Consider the following 15,264-nt stretch of genomic DNA (forward strand, 5'->3'; position numbering starts at 1 on the left):
AATTTTAAATAGATAAATTTACAAAAAATAAAATAAAATCTAATTAATATAAAATTTACATTGGATACATTTTTAAAAACATTCTCAATAAGCTACCTCATTAATTTAATTAATTATCAATCCAATAATTTCCTTAACATTTCTGTTAAATTTCGTAATGGCTGCTATCCAGCCAAATAAGTTAATTGCATGGTTAGGCTTAGGATCCAAAAACTCAGGCTTACCTTCTCTGGTTTGAATCACAGATGGGCCTGAGTTTTAAATAGCATGCCTAAGTTTTGGCATGGCATCTACTAACTGGAATGGATTTTATATGATTATTACGGTGGACCTTACAAAAATCAATAGTGGACATCTCTTGCCCAACTATTTCCTGGTGTGGCTCACTTGAATTACTGATTAGCTTGTTTATTTATCTTTATAACTTTGTGCAAGTGTTGATCTCTGACTATGAAACCGACTGTGATGTATGTCTGATATCATGTCATCCGTCCGTCTCACCAGCTCATTCCAAGGCGTGAGTCTACTATACGGCGGATCCAAATCTCAAGTAAACCACGCCATAGAACACTAGTGATTGAATACCTACCATTAAAATCTTCATAGGGACCAAGCTGATATTTGCATGGTTCATTAGAAGTTTTTAGTAGTCATTCACCGCTGTTTCTTATCGTATGGCCGACCTGAGATTTGGATTTTTTACGTTGCATTTTCGAACCTGTATCCTAAATTGAGCTGACAAAATAGATTGACGGTGTAGATATAAGACATTTACATCAAGTGGGGCCCAACTTCAGGATCCAACGACCTTGGTGGTTATGGTAATCCACCGATCGAAGCCTCGTCCTCTGTTGGGGACCGGTCCTTGTCAGATTGCTGCTGATTAGATGGCCGCCGGGTTGTGTAGTGATGTGCTCACCATCCTTTACCATAAAACGGTGGGCCCCACAGTCTTCACACTATGGTAAAAAATGAGATATATCCAAATCTCAAGTGGACCACATTACATGAAGCAGTGTTGAATGAGTCTAGACCATTAAAAGCCATTTGGGGGCCATAAAAGTTTTGGGTCAAGCTGATCTTTGTTTTTTCGATTCATCTGGGTCTATATGTCCTAATCAACAGATTGGATGTCAAATAAACAGTACAGTGGGCCTTAGGAGAATTTTAATGGTGGATATCCAATTACTATTGTTTTTCTGTGGTGTGGTCTACTTGAGATTTATATCCCTCTTATTTTTGGAATCAAGCCTTAAAATGATCTATAAAAATGGATGAACGGAATGAATATAATAAATACATAGCTGTGGGGCCATGTAACTTTGATCTATTTTGAGCCGTTCGTACAACTCTCGGTTGGAGGAGCGTCAGCGCTCGTCTTCGAAAGGAAGATGGGGGTATTTTCGTCCTGAAATTCCGACTCCGTACGAGGAGGTCCAAGTGCGTATTCTAAGTTTGTATTGTTTTCAAAAACCACTTGATAAAAGTTGGGGTCCACAGTCGTAAATTTCTCGGTAAAAGGCGGTGAGCGCCTCACTACAACGTCCGTGTCTGAATGGGAAAGAGAGCATGCAGCAGTAAGCAGGATCTCAATGTCATCAAGCATTTTATATCTGTACACGTGCCATACAGGCTAAGTATCCAGAACGTCCATCTGTTGCACCCTACGTAGATAGGATGGATGAGAAAAATCGCATCACGCATATGACTCTAGGCAGAAAACCAATGATTTTATCACATAAAAGTTTAACTTTTGACTGGGTTTTGTTTTCTAACCACTCATATGTATTAATCAGGGGTCTTAAAATCAGTGGATAAGATGATCTGTCTTATGTGATTTTCAGGATACGGTCCATCCAGCATAGGACCCGGTAGATGAAAGGTTTGGATGTTGTTCTCGTGAAATATATATATGGACTTTGAATGCTTGATCACTAACTTCAGATAATACCAACAGCACTGGATCATCTAACATTGGCTGGTGCATAGGATGACGAGAGAGGTACAATGATTGCTGCTGTATTGGCTGACGATGGAACGAAAGCAACGGCTAAGATTCCATGGCAGTATAAAAATCTCCTGGCATGGGGGGAAACGGATTGGCTACTCCCCCCACCGCCAGCCAATGGCCGATGGTCGGTGCTCTGTGGGCCTCACCATGATGTATGTATTCATCCATGCCGTCCATCTATTTTTTTATATCCTTTCACGGTATGAGACAAAAAGTGAGGTATATCCCAATCTGAAGTGGACCACCTTACAGGAACAGTGTTGAATGAACGTCGGCCATTAAAATTTTTTTGGGACCCATAAAAGTTTTGGATCAAGATGATCTTTGTACTTTTCTATTCATCTAGGTCTGTATGACCTAATCAACAGATTGGATGTCAAATAAACAGTACAGTGGGCCTTAGGAGGATTTTAATGGCGGATATCCAATCACTATTATTTTCCTGTGGTGTGGTCCATTTGAGATTTATATCCCTCTCATTCTTATGATGAAGCCCTAAAATGATATGAAAAAATGGATGAATGGAATGGATGAAACACATACATCATGGTGGGCCCACAGAGGACCGACCACCAGCCACCGGGCTAGTGGCAGGGAAGTAGCCAATCTGTTCCGGGGTGAGGGGCCTAGTACTTGGGTATCATTGCTGGCGACCGTAAATGCAAATTTTGAGCAATAGACCTAAATTGCAAGAATGCACTAACTATTAAATCATGTGGGCCTTGATAGAATACTGGGCCCACATTACAACAACCAGTCAGGGCGAGCGCAACTTGGGTGAGACCCTGACCATAGGGCCCACCTCAATGTATGAATTGCATATCCATGCCGTTCATCTAATTTTCCAGCATATTTAAGTATAAGGTCCCAAAAATGAAGCTGATACAAGTTTCAGGTAGACCACGCCACAAGAAATAGTGGTAATTGAACTGTCGATCATGCTGACTTGGCCGAGTTCTGTGTCTGAGTTAGAGTTTTAAAATCATGGTAAGGATTTGCTTGATAGATGGATCAGAATCACCAAACAGCCAGCCATCTTTCTACCAAAACGAGTCAATCTTGCAGGATCCAATTCAACCCAAAAGATGGGTTAACAATAGATAACTTTGAATAAAATCCACTCATCAGGTAGGCCTCACCATCAGAATAGATGAACAATACTACATGTACACATGTAGACTACCTAATGAGTGGCCAATGTGTTTGTGGCTTATGAGAGAGAGTGAGAGCAACTTACATCCCTCCAAAAAAAAAATAAATATGAACAACGTATTTTTATTCACAATTGACCACTCAAGTCATTGGTAGAGAGAGAGAGATAGAGAGCAACTGACATCCCTCCCACAAAAATATAATTCCCCCCACACACACACATATATAGACTCGCACGCACACCTAGTGGGATTTCACCACCTATGGGGTATTCGAACCTTTGATAGGTGTTGAAACTCTTGAGAGTCTACCACTGGACCAAGAGCAAGAGTAAAGACCCAACCACATATTTGTATTTATTATTGACTACTCAAGTCATTGGTCTTTGCTTGGAAAGACAGTCATATGCATGATACAAAAGGACTAACCTAAAGAATAAATAAATAAATAAAGGAGGAAATGAGCTCTACGTTTGAATGGATGGGTATTAGTTGTGTTTTCCCTGTCCAGGTTCGCTCCAATGAACCCACCCTGACATATAACAATATGGTATATCAGGAGTTTAGAGTTTGTGATATATAACGTGGCACATATACATTAAGTCCTAGCATAGTCATGTCAAATATGGACTCGAGCCTAATCCTATGTAGGGCATGATGTAATTGAGCCCTAAGTGAGTTCAGTTCAAATAAATTCAATTTCGATAGGGAGGAATTATCATTTGAAGTATGAATAGTAAATCGGTCATAACTTTTGATCTAGGCATCTTTATATATTACATATTGTATCTACTCTATGTATCTATGAAAGAAAAAAGAACCTTTTAGAATTTAGATATACTCTTGTTGTATTGTATTTTATTTTATTTGATTTGAAAAAGCAAAAAAATAAAATAAAATAGTGGATTATGTTGATTAAATATATTTGAATTTATGCTTTTTTCTTTTGGTAGACGTGTCTTCAAGTTTCAGGTTGTCATCTTGAAGATGGTTATATTTTATTTTGATAGTGGATGTGCAGTTGATGACGTTGATCATCTTTCGCTAGTGGAACAGATGGCAATATATAATGCTTGTCATTCGTTCCTTTACTAGAAGATTGTCGACATCTTCTACCATAAATTCACCATCGCCATCAACTGTAACAGGCTTTAAATCAACAGTCGAAAAGTCTGGAAGAACGACTGGGAAAAGAGAAAGATAAACTATAGTTACTTGATCTTATCACGATGATAAGTATGCAGGCAGCTCTTTCATTGGTTATAAAGAATTAGATAAAAAATAAAATAAAATTCAACTTAAATTCTCATATGAATTACTTACAATGCTAGTTTATATCTTTCAGAATTTAGATACTTAATGCATTGTGCTACAAGCGATCATTGGCCAATACTTGATCAAATGTTCTTTTAAAGTTAAATGCCAGAGTGAGCAGATGCGGAGATCAAAAAGGGATTCTATATTCTTTCATATCTTGTACTTATCATACTAGGAATTTATTTGTTTTGACTGTTTTGTTGGACCATTTATATTTAATGTATGATTTTGTACTATCATTGAATTTTCGTGGAAGAAAAAAAACCTTTCAAAATTTGGATATTATATTGTTATATTTGATTATGGTGATTTTATATTAATAAATGTGTTTATCAGGTATCCGGTGGATTATGATGATTTTAGATAATATCAAATTAGTTTATCAGGTGTATGGTTATAGCCATAATCCCAAGGCTCCAAATTCACCAAATTTCATTATTTTAAAATTTTTTAGTTGTTTTATTGAATTCTTTACTTCATATTTAATGTATGAGTTTGTTCCATCTTTGAATGTCTATGGAAGAAAAAGAACCATACAAAAATTGAATATTATATTGTATTTTATTTGATTATGGTGATTTTAGATTAATAAATGTATTTATTAGGTGTACGGTGGATTATGATAATTTTAGATAATATCAAATGCTTTTATAAGGTGTACCGGTATAGCCATAGTCTTGATGCTCCAAATTTACTAAATTCTGTTGTTGTTGTTTTTTTTTTTTTTTTTCAATAGCTAACCAAGATTCGATGACTCCAAGCCGTTGAATGCTAAAAATTTTCACCCAGAATGATGGCTCAGAATTGTTGAATTATGAGAAAATTTTGGCCCAAAACGGTGGCTCTGAGTCATCAAATTCTTAGCACAAGACAATGGCTTCAAAACGTTGAATTTCTCTTTACCGAGATTCTCATTCGACCGTTCCTTCGGAACAACGAAAATAGTCAGATGGTTTGACGGTTCCTTCGGACCGACGAAAATAGCCAGATTGATTAATTTTCCAAAAATCCGACAGTTTTGGCCTGTCGAATTTGAACAATTTTCTAAGTACTCAATAACACGTTTTACAAAGCACGCCTAAAACAGGCTCTTTTGGGTCCACCCTGTTTTACATGTCAAACCTACTTCAATCAGGTGATAGCATTTGTGTTCACCGTACATACAAAAGGTTAGCTCATAACTCTAATGGTCCGCACCAAAAACTTCAAAGCTCACATGTTGTGGTCTACCTGCCTTTCAGATCAGGCAGACCTGTGTATCACCGCCAAGTCTTGGTGAGTCAAAACTGATGAATGGATTTGATGAGTGACACACTCCATGGTGGGGCCACACACAAACTTATGGTTAACATCCCATTCCCACAGTTCCGTGGTGCGTGTGGCCTACCTGAATTGTTGATCTCGCTGATTTATTATTAATATTTTTTAAAATTTTTAATTTTTAACTCCCGGACTGCATAAAACAAGTGTTGCAGAGGATTCTGTCCGACCCAAACCATTAGCAGTGATAGATATGTGATTGGCCTGGATTGCTGGAGCATGAACTGAACTTACCATAATTGAAAATCTGCGACTTGCACTACACAAAGTTGAGATACTTGAATAATGGGTTCGACTTGAAAACTATGGTTTTGGTGTCTACATCAAAACAATCCAAAATGTTATATATGTGACACATGCTCTAATGCATGGGATTTAGACAAGCCAGTACAGCTAAACCAATAGATGTAAATGCGACTGTAGTGGGCAGGCGTCCCATATCCTTGCGCATGAGGAGCCCTTGATAGATAGGCCAGTTGATGATGACCAACACCCCACATAGAACAAACTGCAACACCAATGCCTCCACATCTCCCATTTCATCACCCATGGCTAGCCTCTTGATTGCACCAAATAGACAGAAGAGGTTCAACATTGCCAGAGTCGCTAGGATGGTGAACATGGGAGAATTGGACCCAAACTCCATGATCTCCAGTTCATACCTCTTGGCCACCTCGTCGTCGGTTTCCTTAGCTGTTATTGCGAATGCTGACTTGGCAAGCCCTGATAACTTGAGTGCCACATCGATGTTGGCAAAGAAGTATGCCGATGTCCTTCTGTAGAGCCAAATTCGTTGTTGGTTCCACCATGACTGGACTGTATCTCCCAACCATAGCCCCTCGACTAGGCTGTATGTGTGCTTTGCGACGGTCACATATGCAAAGGTAATGAACCATGGGCTTGAGATCTGAAGGACACGAAAATTTTCAATTTGAACATCACATTCAGTAGCAGTTTAACTCCGATGAGTCTTTAGTGCTTGATTTGACTCATTATTACTAACTAAATTAATATTGTTTATAAACATTTTAGAATAGGTATATATAAATCAAATATAAAAATAACAGAAGGACATGCAAATACATGATGCTTGGCTTGCTGATTAGAGGTGTTGCTCTTTCTCCTTGCGATCTTGGGTTCGAAACCAATCTTTTAGAGTCGAGTTAGCGAGTTGACTCAATGAACCACACCGAGTCAGGCTTAAAATCGTCTATGTTATGACCTACTAGATGGACAGGATAATCAGATAAGGAAACCAAGTGGGCTCTTCCAGGAAAAAGAAGAAGAAAAAGAACATGCCTTTTGTGTCTGATCTAGACCATTGATCATGTGGATTGCACATAAGAAACCAATGGTTCAGACACACTGAGGATTGGAAATTAGTTTCGAATGCCATATCGGTCACCACATATGGCAAAAGGCAGGAAAATGTTCATCTTTAGTTTGGTTTCTATGGTTAAAAAGACAGTAAAACATTCAGTTAAAGAAAGGTAACTGCGAAAAGTTTGGAAAATGAAAAATTTAGGCTTAACACATATTGGACTCAAAAAACAGATTGAAACCAGCCACACGGGAATGCCTTCCCAACACTACACACACACACACACACGGGAAACGGTACTATATATGAGGTCGACCTTATTGGAATTTCCCATGAGGTTGAGCTGCCTGTGTCCCTCCGTGATGTGCTTGGAACATCAACACGTGCATTTCATGGGTCCCTTTTGGGTATAGGATATACAGGACTCAGGTGGGCCATACCTTCTAAAACCATGTGAAGACATGCCTAAAATATATAAAAGCACTTGGCGGGGTCCACCTGAGTTTTTGATGCGGCTGAAACTTGGTCTAACACCTCATCCAAGTGGGGCACACACAATGGATGGGATGGATTTATAAACCACATTTCGGTGGGCCCAATAAACAACCATGAAATTTTAATGGGTACGTAACCCCTCTCAACTGTTGTATGTGGTGTGGCCCACTAAGTCATGGATTGACCTGATTTTTAAGCCCATAGCCTAGCATGGAATGTCGCATCTGATTGATGGTGTTGATGACTGACACACATCACGGTGGGACCCACACAGCTCGACCTCATGGGAAATTACCATGAGGTCGATCTCATAGTACCATTTGCATATATATATATATATATATATATATATATATATATATATATCTAGAGAGAGAGAGAGGGAGAGAGAGAGAGAGATACCTTTGGAAATAAGGAAATGCCATTGAGAAGGCTGAGGGATGGGACCACAACATAACATAGTGTTGGGAAGGCATTGACAGCCCATGCATTGAGAATAGCATTGCCCATTTGAAGTTGTAGCTTTATCTTGCCATGCCCTTGTATGAAGGAACAGTGCTTGGTGAGGAATAGTTGAAGGTGACCTTCTCCCCATCTCTTATGTTGCACCAATGATTGTAATAAGGTTGTAGGTGCAATACCCAAGAATGCTTTCCTAGTTGGGTTGAGATATATGGATTTCCACCCCCTACATTGAATTGCCAAACCTGTTGTTACATCCTCCACTGGAGTCCCATACTTCAATCCCATCTACACATTTCAAGTCCATGAAAGCTCATAAGTGAGAGAGAGAGAGAGAGAGAGAGAGAGAGAGAGAGAGAGAGACCTCTTTTCCCCATTGAGTATTCTCTTCACAAGTGCAACTTGCAAGACCTTTGGCTCTATCCTCCAACTCCATAGCATTTCCCTTTGCTCGCCCTTCCATTCCCTTTTTCCATTCCTCCTTGTATTCCTCACTATACTTCTTCCCACATAGACTCTCCCTCCTAAAAAAGCACCCGGTCCCAACGTACATTGGCCCTCCATATCCATCCATACCGTGGAATTCCATCTACATAGCCACAAATTGAAAGATCCATCGTTTTGATGATCATGAACATTGATTTGGTGGGCCAATGCCAAATGCAAGATGATCAGACTATGGTAGCCATCTGATCATTAATCCACAAAATGGATGGTTTACTCAATGGTTGAATCAACGGATGGCCGAGATTGTCCAATCACTTTGATTTTGAATATGGCCCACTAGAGAACTTTAATAGTCGTGTTTGTGATACTTACCCCGTTAATTGTCTTGTAGGAATTACCATAAATATCATTCTTACTGAGATTATGGAAGCTCTGAGGGAATTGTACGTAAGCGATTTCACGACCCTTCTCTTCATCCATGAAAAAACACAATGCATCTCTCACCGATTCTGCATTGTTTGAGTACATGTCGCAATCTATGGTCAGGATGATTGGTCCGTTGCTTATAACTGATGACACCCGAATCTGCAAATTCCATCATGTGATCATGATCACTACGTCAATAATGTGAGTACGTGGCAATATGTGTGCCGTACATGAGCTTTTATATGTGGTCGACGCTCATGCGCACGAGAGTTTCCATGCACTTGCATAAACACATGAATGTTTCTTCACGTGGGCCCCACTGCATAGATAGCCACCGACAAAATTAGTTTGATCAATTCATCAGGTGGGCCACACATGTAAAATAACGATGACTGGTTTAAGAAATTGTTGCCAGTGATAGATGTTTGGACTGCTTGATGAATGAACTAGCATGGTCTCTAGGCCAGCTAATTTACTGGGTGGGCCCACCTTATGCATAGACCTGTTGTCCTGAATATGATACAGGCCGTCCAGCTGAGTACAATTGCCCAGGGATTTTGCAAAACTTTCATGTATGTATACCCAAAATGCCTAATGTCTGTCTGCACCGTGAGGCAATGGGCCTAGGGTTTATATGGGCCGGTAAAGCCCAATTAATTAACACATGAGACCTAGGCCTAGGTCTGAAATATTTTCAATTAAGATCTGACCCACGCTAGAGAAATAGGTCCCTTTACTATTTTGTTTTATGGGCTTGGGCTGTGAACAAAGGCCCAATAACTCAATGGACGGGTCCAACTATTAATCGGGTCCAGCTCATGCTGATTTTTGACCCGGCCGGTTTACACCCCTACACGTGTTCCACATAGAAGCATGTAAAGATTACCAATGCATTCAAAGCACCAGCTTTGAAGTTGTGGGGATGTTGAGGTCTCTTCTCACGTGCCATGTACACGAGTGTTGGCAATGCCGATCCTTCAGCATCCACAGCATTCGGGTCCCTCCCATCAATTAATATCTGGATATATTAGTAGAAAGATCAATAAACATATTGGCAAGAAAGAATAGTTGCATCATTACTTCTTAGGGTGAAAGCAATGGCATTTTCTCTATTTTAATAAAATGTAACTGTAGATTTACCTGAATAATGGCCTGATGGTTGCGTGAATTTACTACCGATTGCCACTCTGTGAAACCTTTGTGCTCGGCTCGGATTTCTCCTGATATACGGCCCAATTTAACTGTAGTGTCTATCCGATTCGCCATTTCTTCGTACAATTTCTGTGATAAAACAAAACAAAAAAAAAAAGATAACATAATTTGAAATTTTTATAAGGAATAGTTTTAAGAGGAATTAGAGTTTAATGCTCATCAGATCATGACCGTTCATTTGGGGCCATGATAAATTGATCCAAAAGTGTCATATTGATGACACCACCTGAATAAGGGATGCCCCAAAAATCTATTAAATTGAAATGGACAATATATTTAAAATACAAATCCATTAGCAAGGATTGCTTGTCTTTGCAAAGATAAATACTTTAATACTCTGGCAGAATGTGATAGCTGATACATAGGCGGTTCAAAATTAGTGAGAAATTGCAAATGTTCCATAAAATTAATTCAAAATAATCATTCAAAATTTGCACATGGTTTAGATGTATTATGAAAAATATTACTAGTTTATGGTAATCCCATCTATTATATTGCTAGGCATTTATTGGAGTGCCTTTAAAATAATCATCCAAATTTTGCACATGGTATGTACAATTTGGACGGTCTGGATCTATTTTCTATTGATAAACAATGTTAAAGATATTTTACCTTGGTGGACAACCATTCGTTGGTGTGTTGAGTATCATGCGGCTCAGATGTTGTGGCAAAATAGACGGCCGGTGATCTTGGCTCCACCTTGAATTTCTTACAAAATGGGATCCAATGCTTCGAGAAGCGAGATGCCTCTAATAGAGCGTAGAATGTCAGATCTGACCCACCATCATCGGAGAGGTAGATGCTCAGCTTCTCCTGTGGGTAATCGTAGGCCATAACTGAAAGAACGGTGTTGATCACTAGGGTGGGGGGTTCTATTGTGGGGTCCGCAGTGCACACAAAAATGTCCACCCCTGGCAATTCATCTTCATATCTGCACCGTTAAAAGTAGAAAATAAAATGAGATGAATTAAGAGGACAAAAATGAAATCATATTTATGTGTCCACCTTGAATTTGGATCTACATCATTTTTGGGACTGTGTACTTAAAATGAGTAGGCAAAATGGATGGATAATGTCAATATAGAACACATATATTGAGGTGGGCCCCACAGCTAGGGTCTCATCCTAAGCTGTTACCCCAACCCGCACTCTTAGAAGGACTTTGTAAACTATAACAAGCCGGTCTAGGCCAAGGCCTTATGGATATCCTAGTCCAAGCTCAACCCGTTTCTAAACTGGCTTAAAGCCCAACCTCAACCCTTTGGCCTGATACTCCAACTAGATCAGGTGTACACGAGTCTTGGCTCGACCACTAGTTGACCCTAGCTTGAACTCGGCTCGGTTCAGTTCGGTCAGCAGCTCGGGCTAGTTCAAGCCAAGTTTAAGCCAAGATTGAGCCTTTGTGTCATTTTCTCAAACACATGGAGTGCACCTTCAATTTCTCATAAAATGTAAAGCAACGTTATCGGTTTACAGGTATTTCATCAAACACTTGTTGGGCAAAATCAATATCAAAATAACCAAGTCACCGAACTAGTTCGATTCGAGTTGGGTTCAATCCGAGTTGAGTCGAGATCAGGCAAGCTCAAACTCGATTCAAAATTTTTTCGACCTCAAAAAATCAGCTAACTTCGGCTCAACCTGAGTTTCGAACCGAGTTGAATTGAGCTTTTTCGAGTTGAGTCGAGCGAGCCAACCGAGCTAACTCAGTTCGTGTACAGCTCTTCCAACCCAAGGACAACCTAAGGTGGGCCAGGCCCAAAAGCCTGACATTCCAACCCAGCCCATTGATACCCTACAGATAAGGTGTGTGAGAGAGAAATGGTCCAAAGCCTTGGAGTACTATAACGTACAATGCTCCTAGTTCCATCAGTTCACTTGGACAGTCCAATTGGTTGATCTACACTGTCTATTAAGTCTGGAACACATTTCACTATTAAAATTAGTCGATCTACACTGTTTATTTGGTACAGAACGCATTTCACCATATAAAAATTGCACATATAAAATGATCAAATCAATCCTTGATTTGGTGTTGGTTTGTATAGCAATCCATTTCTAAGCTATGCTTGGGATGATCAAACCAATCCTTTATTTCCATGATAAAATCAGATGATGATTGTGTTCAATTCATTTATCCGCTCAATCTTGACCATCCATTTTCTATGCTGTTGATCAAATGTTTACAGTCATTCGATTAGGGTGTTTTTTGCACCATGGCATGTCCCAAGTTGTACGAAAGAATGGATAGTACTAATTGAGTATTGGGCATCGTTTAAACGGTATAGGGCCGTTGCAAGTGTCTCATGAATGTATGTATACATATATATAAACATACATAAGTGTCTGTATACATTTACATATGCGTGTATATAAATACATACATGTATGTATTTAGTATGCATGTGGAACATTCATGTATCCATGATAGGTATTTATTGAGCATGGATGGAATGATACATACCTGTGGGAGAGCCTTTCTTTGAAGGTAGAACGATAGACAGGCCTCCAACGTGCTGATTGAGTGAAAATCCAATAGATTCCAAACCAAATCTCAGCTCCAAACATGCAAAACCATGCCCACCTCAGCCCTTTTTCTGGAACATGAGTTGCTCTGTACATCCAAATCATACAGATGCCCATGAATACCGAGATTGCATAAATCTTATATGCAATCCTACCCTTTGCTTCCTTAGTTTCAAAGAGAGGTGCATATCCTTCTCTTCCCATCCTCTCTCTCTCTCTCTCTCTCTCTCTCTCTGTTATGGGGTTTACCCTTCTCTTCTCTCTCTGTCTTTTGGGGTTTACCCTTTTCTTCTCAGTGTTATGGGGTTTACCCTCTCTCGTGTTGGGGTAAGGGCATATGCTCATTTTATCACATGTGGGCAAAGTAGAAAGGAAATAATGATCGGGTGGGACCAGGGAATACGGTAGATTCATACAAACGGATTGGCTAGGTCGGTTCTATGTGGGACCCACAATGATGTATGTGTTTCATCCATTCCGTTCATCCATTTTTACAGATCATTTTAGGGATTTATTCTAAAGATGAGATGGCTATAAATATCAGGTGGACCACACCATAGGAAAATAATAGTGATTGGATATCTACCATTTAAATCCTCCTAAGGCCCACTGTACTGTTTATTTGAAATCCAATCTGTTGATTAGGTCATACGGACCCAGATGAAGGGAAAAAACAAATATCATCTTCATCCAAAATTTTCATGGCCCCAAAAACGTTTTTAATGGTCGACGTTCAATCAACACTTTTCCTGTAATGTGGTCCATTTGAGATTGGGATATATCTCAGTGTTCGCCTCACACAATAAAATAATCTATAAAAATAGATGGACGACATGGATGAAACACATACATTATGTTGGGGCCCACAAGAGCACCGACCATCAACCATTAGCTTATCCGTTTCCTAGATTCATGTTCCAACTTACACGTGGAAATGCTATACCGATAAAGCCTACTTTAGCGTGGATGGATTGTTTCTCAAAAGCCGCATTCATTATCTGACTTCTCTGGCCATTAATCATAAGTTGGAATTTTATTTGGAATTTTATTTTTATTCTTTAGCTTTTGGCATGATTACATATCTAACGGTGGGAGTGGAACTCACATGTAAATTTTGGTGGGGCACCTTTTTAAAAAAATAAAGGGTAAAATCTCTTTCCCTTTATTTTTTGGCAGGGCCACCTTGATGTGTATATAAAATCCACTCCAATCATTAGGTGAGTAATATGGAATTAGACTTAGGGCAAAAAAAATCAAGTTAAGTTGTAACTCCAATTGGTAGAGACACATTTACCATATATTTTTACTAGCCCACCATGATGGTTTTAGAGAAAATTACCACTGTAGATCCCACCTTTTATCCAGCGTCTTTCACGATTCATCCAAAACTTACCTTTCCAACTTAGACATTTCACGTACGGACAGAGCATTAGAGGACGGCACACCTGCTTACGCAACTAATGGCTACGCCTACAAGGTCTAAGTTGGGAAGGTAAGTCTTGCATCCTTCATAAAAGACGCTCGATAAAAGGTGGGGTCTACAGTGGTAATTTTCTCATGATTTTATAAAATCCACTCTACTCATTGGATGCCATACAAAAATTTAGATATGGCTCCCAAAAGCCAGGCCCTTTCATAATTCAAACAGGTCACCAAGGAAAATAATTTAAAGGGCAAGTGCTGCCCTATGCACAGTTTCTAATTGTTTGGTCCATCTAAATTATATAATGGATGGGGTTGAATTTATATTAAAGAAGTATCTTTTTGAAGAAGTATGACATATTGAAGAAGTATTTTTTTGAAAACTTTTAATGAAAAGAAACTATAATGTAAATTTTATATTAGTCAGGTAGTATTTTTTTCCTTTCTAAATTTACATTTAAATATAAGCCACACGTGTAATCAAATTGAGCATCACCCTGACACGTGTAATCCCCCATTCTCCGAATTCCACTGTATCAATTCTAACACTTGACTTGAGCCTGTATACACGCATCTACAATTGCCAAACCTGGGCACCTCCACAACGAGCCAAACTGCATATGTGCGAGATCATGAATGTTCATAAGGTGGGAACTTAGTCGGTGTCCTAACCCAACCATCAGGCCGACCTTGTGGATCACAGTGGATCTTGAATCTGGACCGTTGGTAGTCCCTTTTTAATCATAACCATCAATTTTCTCGGGAGCATGTCTGTTCGTTCACCTGATGAGTTGACTGATACGTTTTTCCGCTGATGGTATAATATATAGTTGTGGGTCCCATGTGCAATCCTTTTCTTTCGGGTAATTTTTTACTATAAACGCGGCCTTCCATCAGCCTTTCTTTTTACGACCCGAACAAAACCTTCCTTGCCAATCTATACTTCTATCCGTACGAACAACCCAATAAAGATGAAAATACCTCTACTTTTTTAGCTGCTTTTACTTTAAAATTAGGAGTATTTATGTCCAAAATTCTCTTTTTGTACTTGAAAAATTTACTTTCGTAAGACAAATTTTTATCCGTTCAGAAAAAAATAAAAATGCATACAAAATAAGCATCCACAGTGTTAATTTTTTCTTTTCTTTTTGCCT

The 15,264-nt window shown here is 39.1% G+C and overlaps 1 protein-coding gene across 6 annotated transcripts; it reads right to left on the bottom strand.

The window, feature by feature from the left end:
* Positions 1-6,074: 6,074 nt before the first annotated feature.
* On the bottom strand, positions 6,075-12,994 carry LOC131255813 (cellulose synthase-like protein E6). 6 transcript variants are annotated; one of them, XR_009176471.1, is made up of 9 exons: positions 12,627-12,991; positions 10,775-11,093; positions 10,091-10,231; positions 9,837-9,968; positions 8,897-9,109; positions 8,442-8,666; positions 8,018-8,365; positions 6,883-7,021; positions 6,567-6,706 (listed from the first exon to the last, which is right to left on the bottom strand). XR_009176471.1 is itself a non-coding variant. In XM_058256679.1 (8 exons), exons 1-8 carry the CDS (start codon positions 12,890-12,892, stop codon positions 6,161-6,163), a joined length of 2,190 nt encoding a protein of 729 aa, XP_058112662.1. In that variant the 5' UTR covers positions 12,893-12,993; the 3' UTR covers positions 6,075-6,160. The 6 variants fall into 6 exon arrangements, 5 of the variants coding, with proteins under 5 accessions (XP_058112662.1, XP_058112665.1, XP_058112663.1 ...); XM_058256679.1 differs by lacking the exon at positions 6,883-7,021 and having other exon boundaries at positions 6,075-6,706; positions 12,627-12,993; XM_058256683.1 differs by lacking the exon at positions 6,567-6,706 and having other exon boundaries at positions 6,895-7,024.
* Between the last annotated feature and the right edge of the window lie 2,270 nt (positions 12,995-15,264).

This window comes from Magnolia sinica, chromosome 9 (assembly GCF_029962835.1).
Source record: "Magnolia sinica isolate HGM2019 chromosome 9, MsV1, whole genome shotgun sequence".
Lineage (NCBI taxonomy): Eukaryota > Viridiplantae > Streptophyta > Magnoliopsida > Magnoliales > Magnoliaceae > Magnolia > Magnolia sinica.

What these genes read in the sequence shown, in the direction of transcription:
- LOC131255813 (XM_058256679.1), bottom strand. Translation starts at nt 12,892, where the DNA reads ATGGGAAGAGAAGGATATGCACCTCTCTTTGAAACTAAGGAAGCAAAG. An exon ending in ACGAATGGTTGTCCACCAAG is followed by an intron (nt 10,232 to 10,774) that starts GTAAAATATCTT and finishes GTTTTATCACAG; the next exon opens with AAATTGTACGAAGAAATGGC. An exon ending in ATACTCAATGGGGAAAAGAG is followed by an intron (nt 8,366 to 8,441) that starts GTCTCTCTCTCT and finishes TGAAATGTGTAG; the next exon opens with ATGGGATTGAAGTATGGGAC.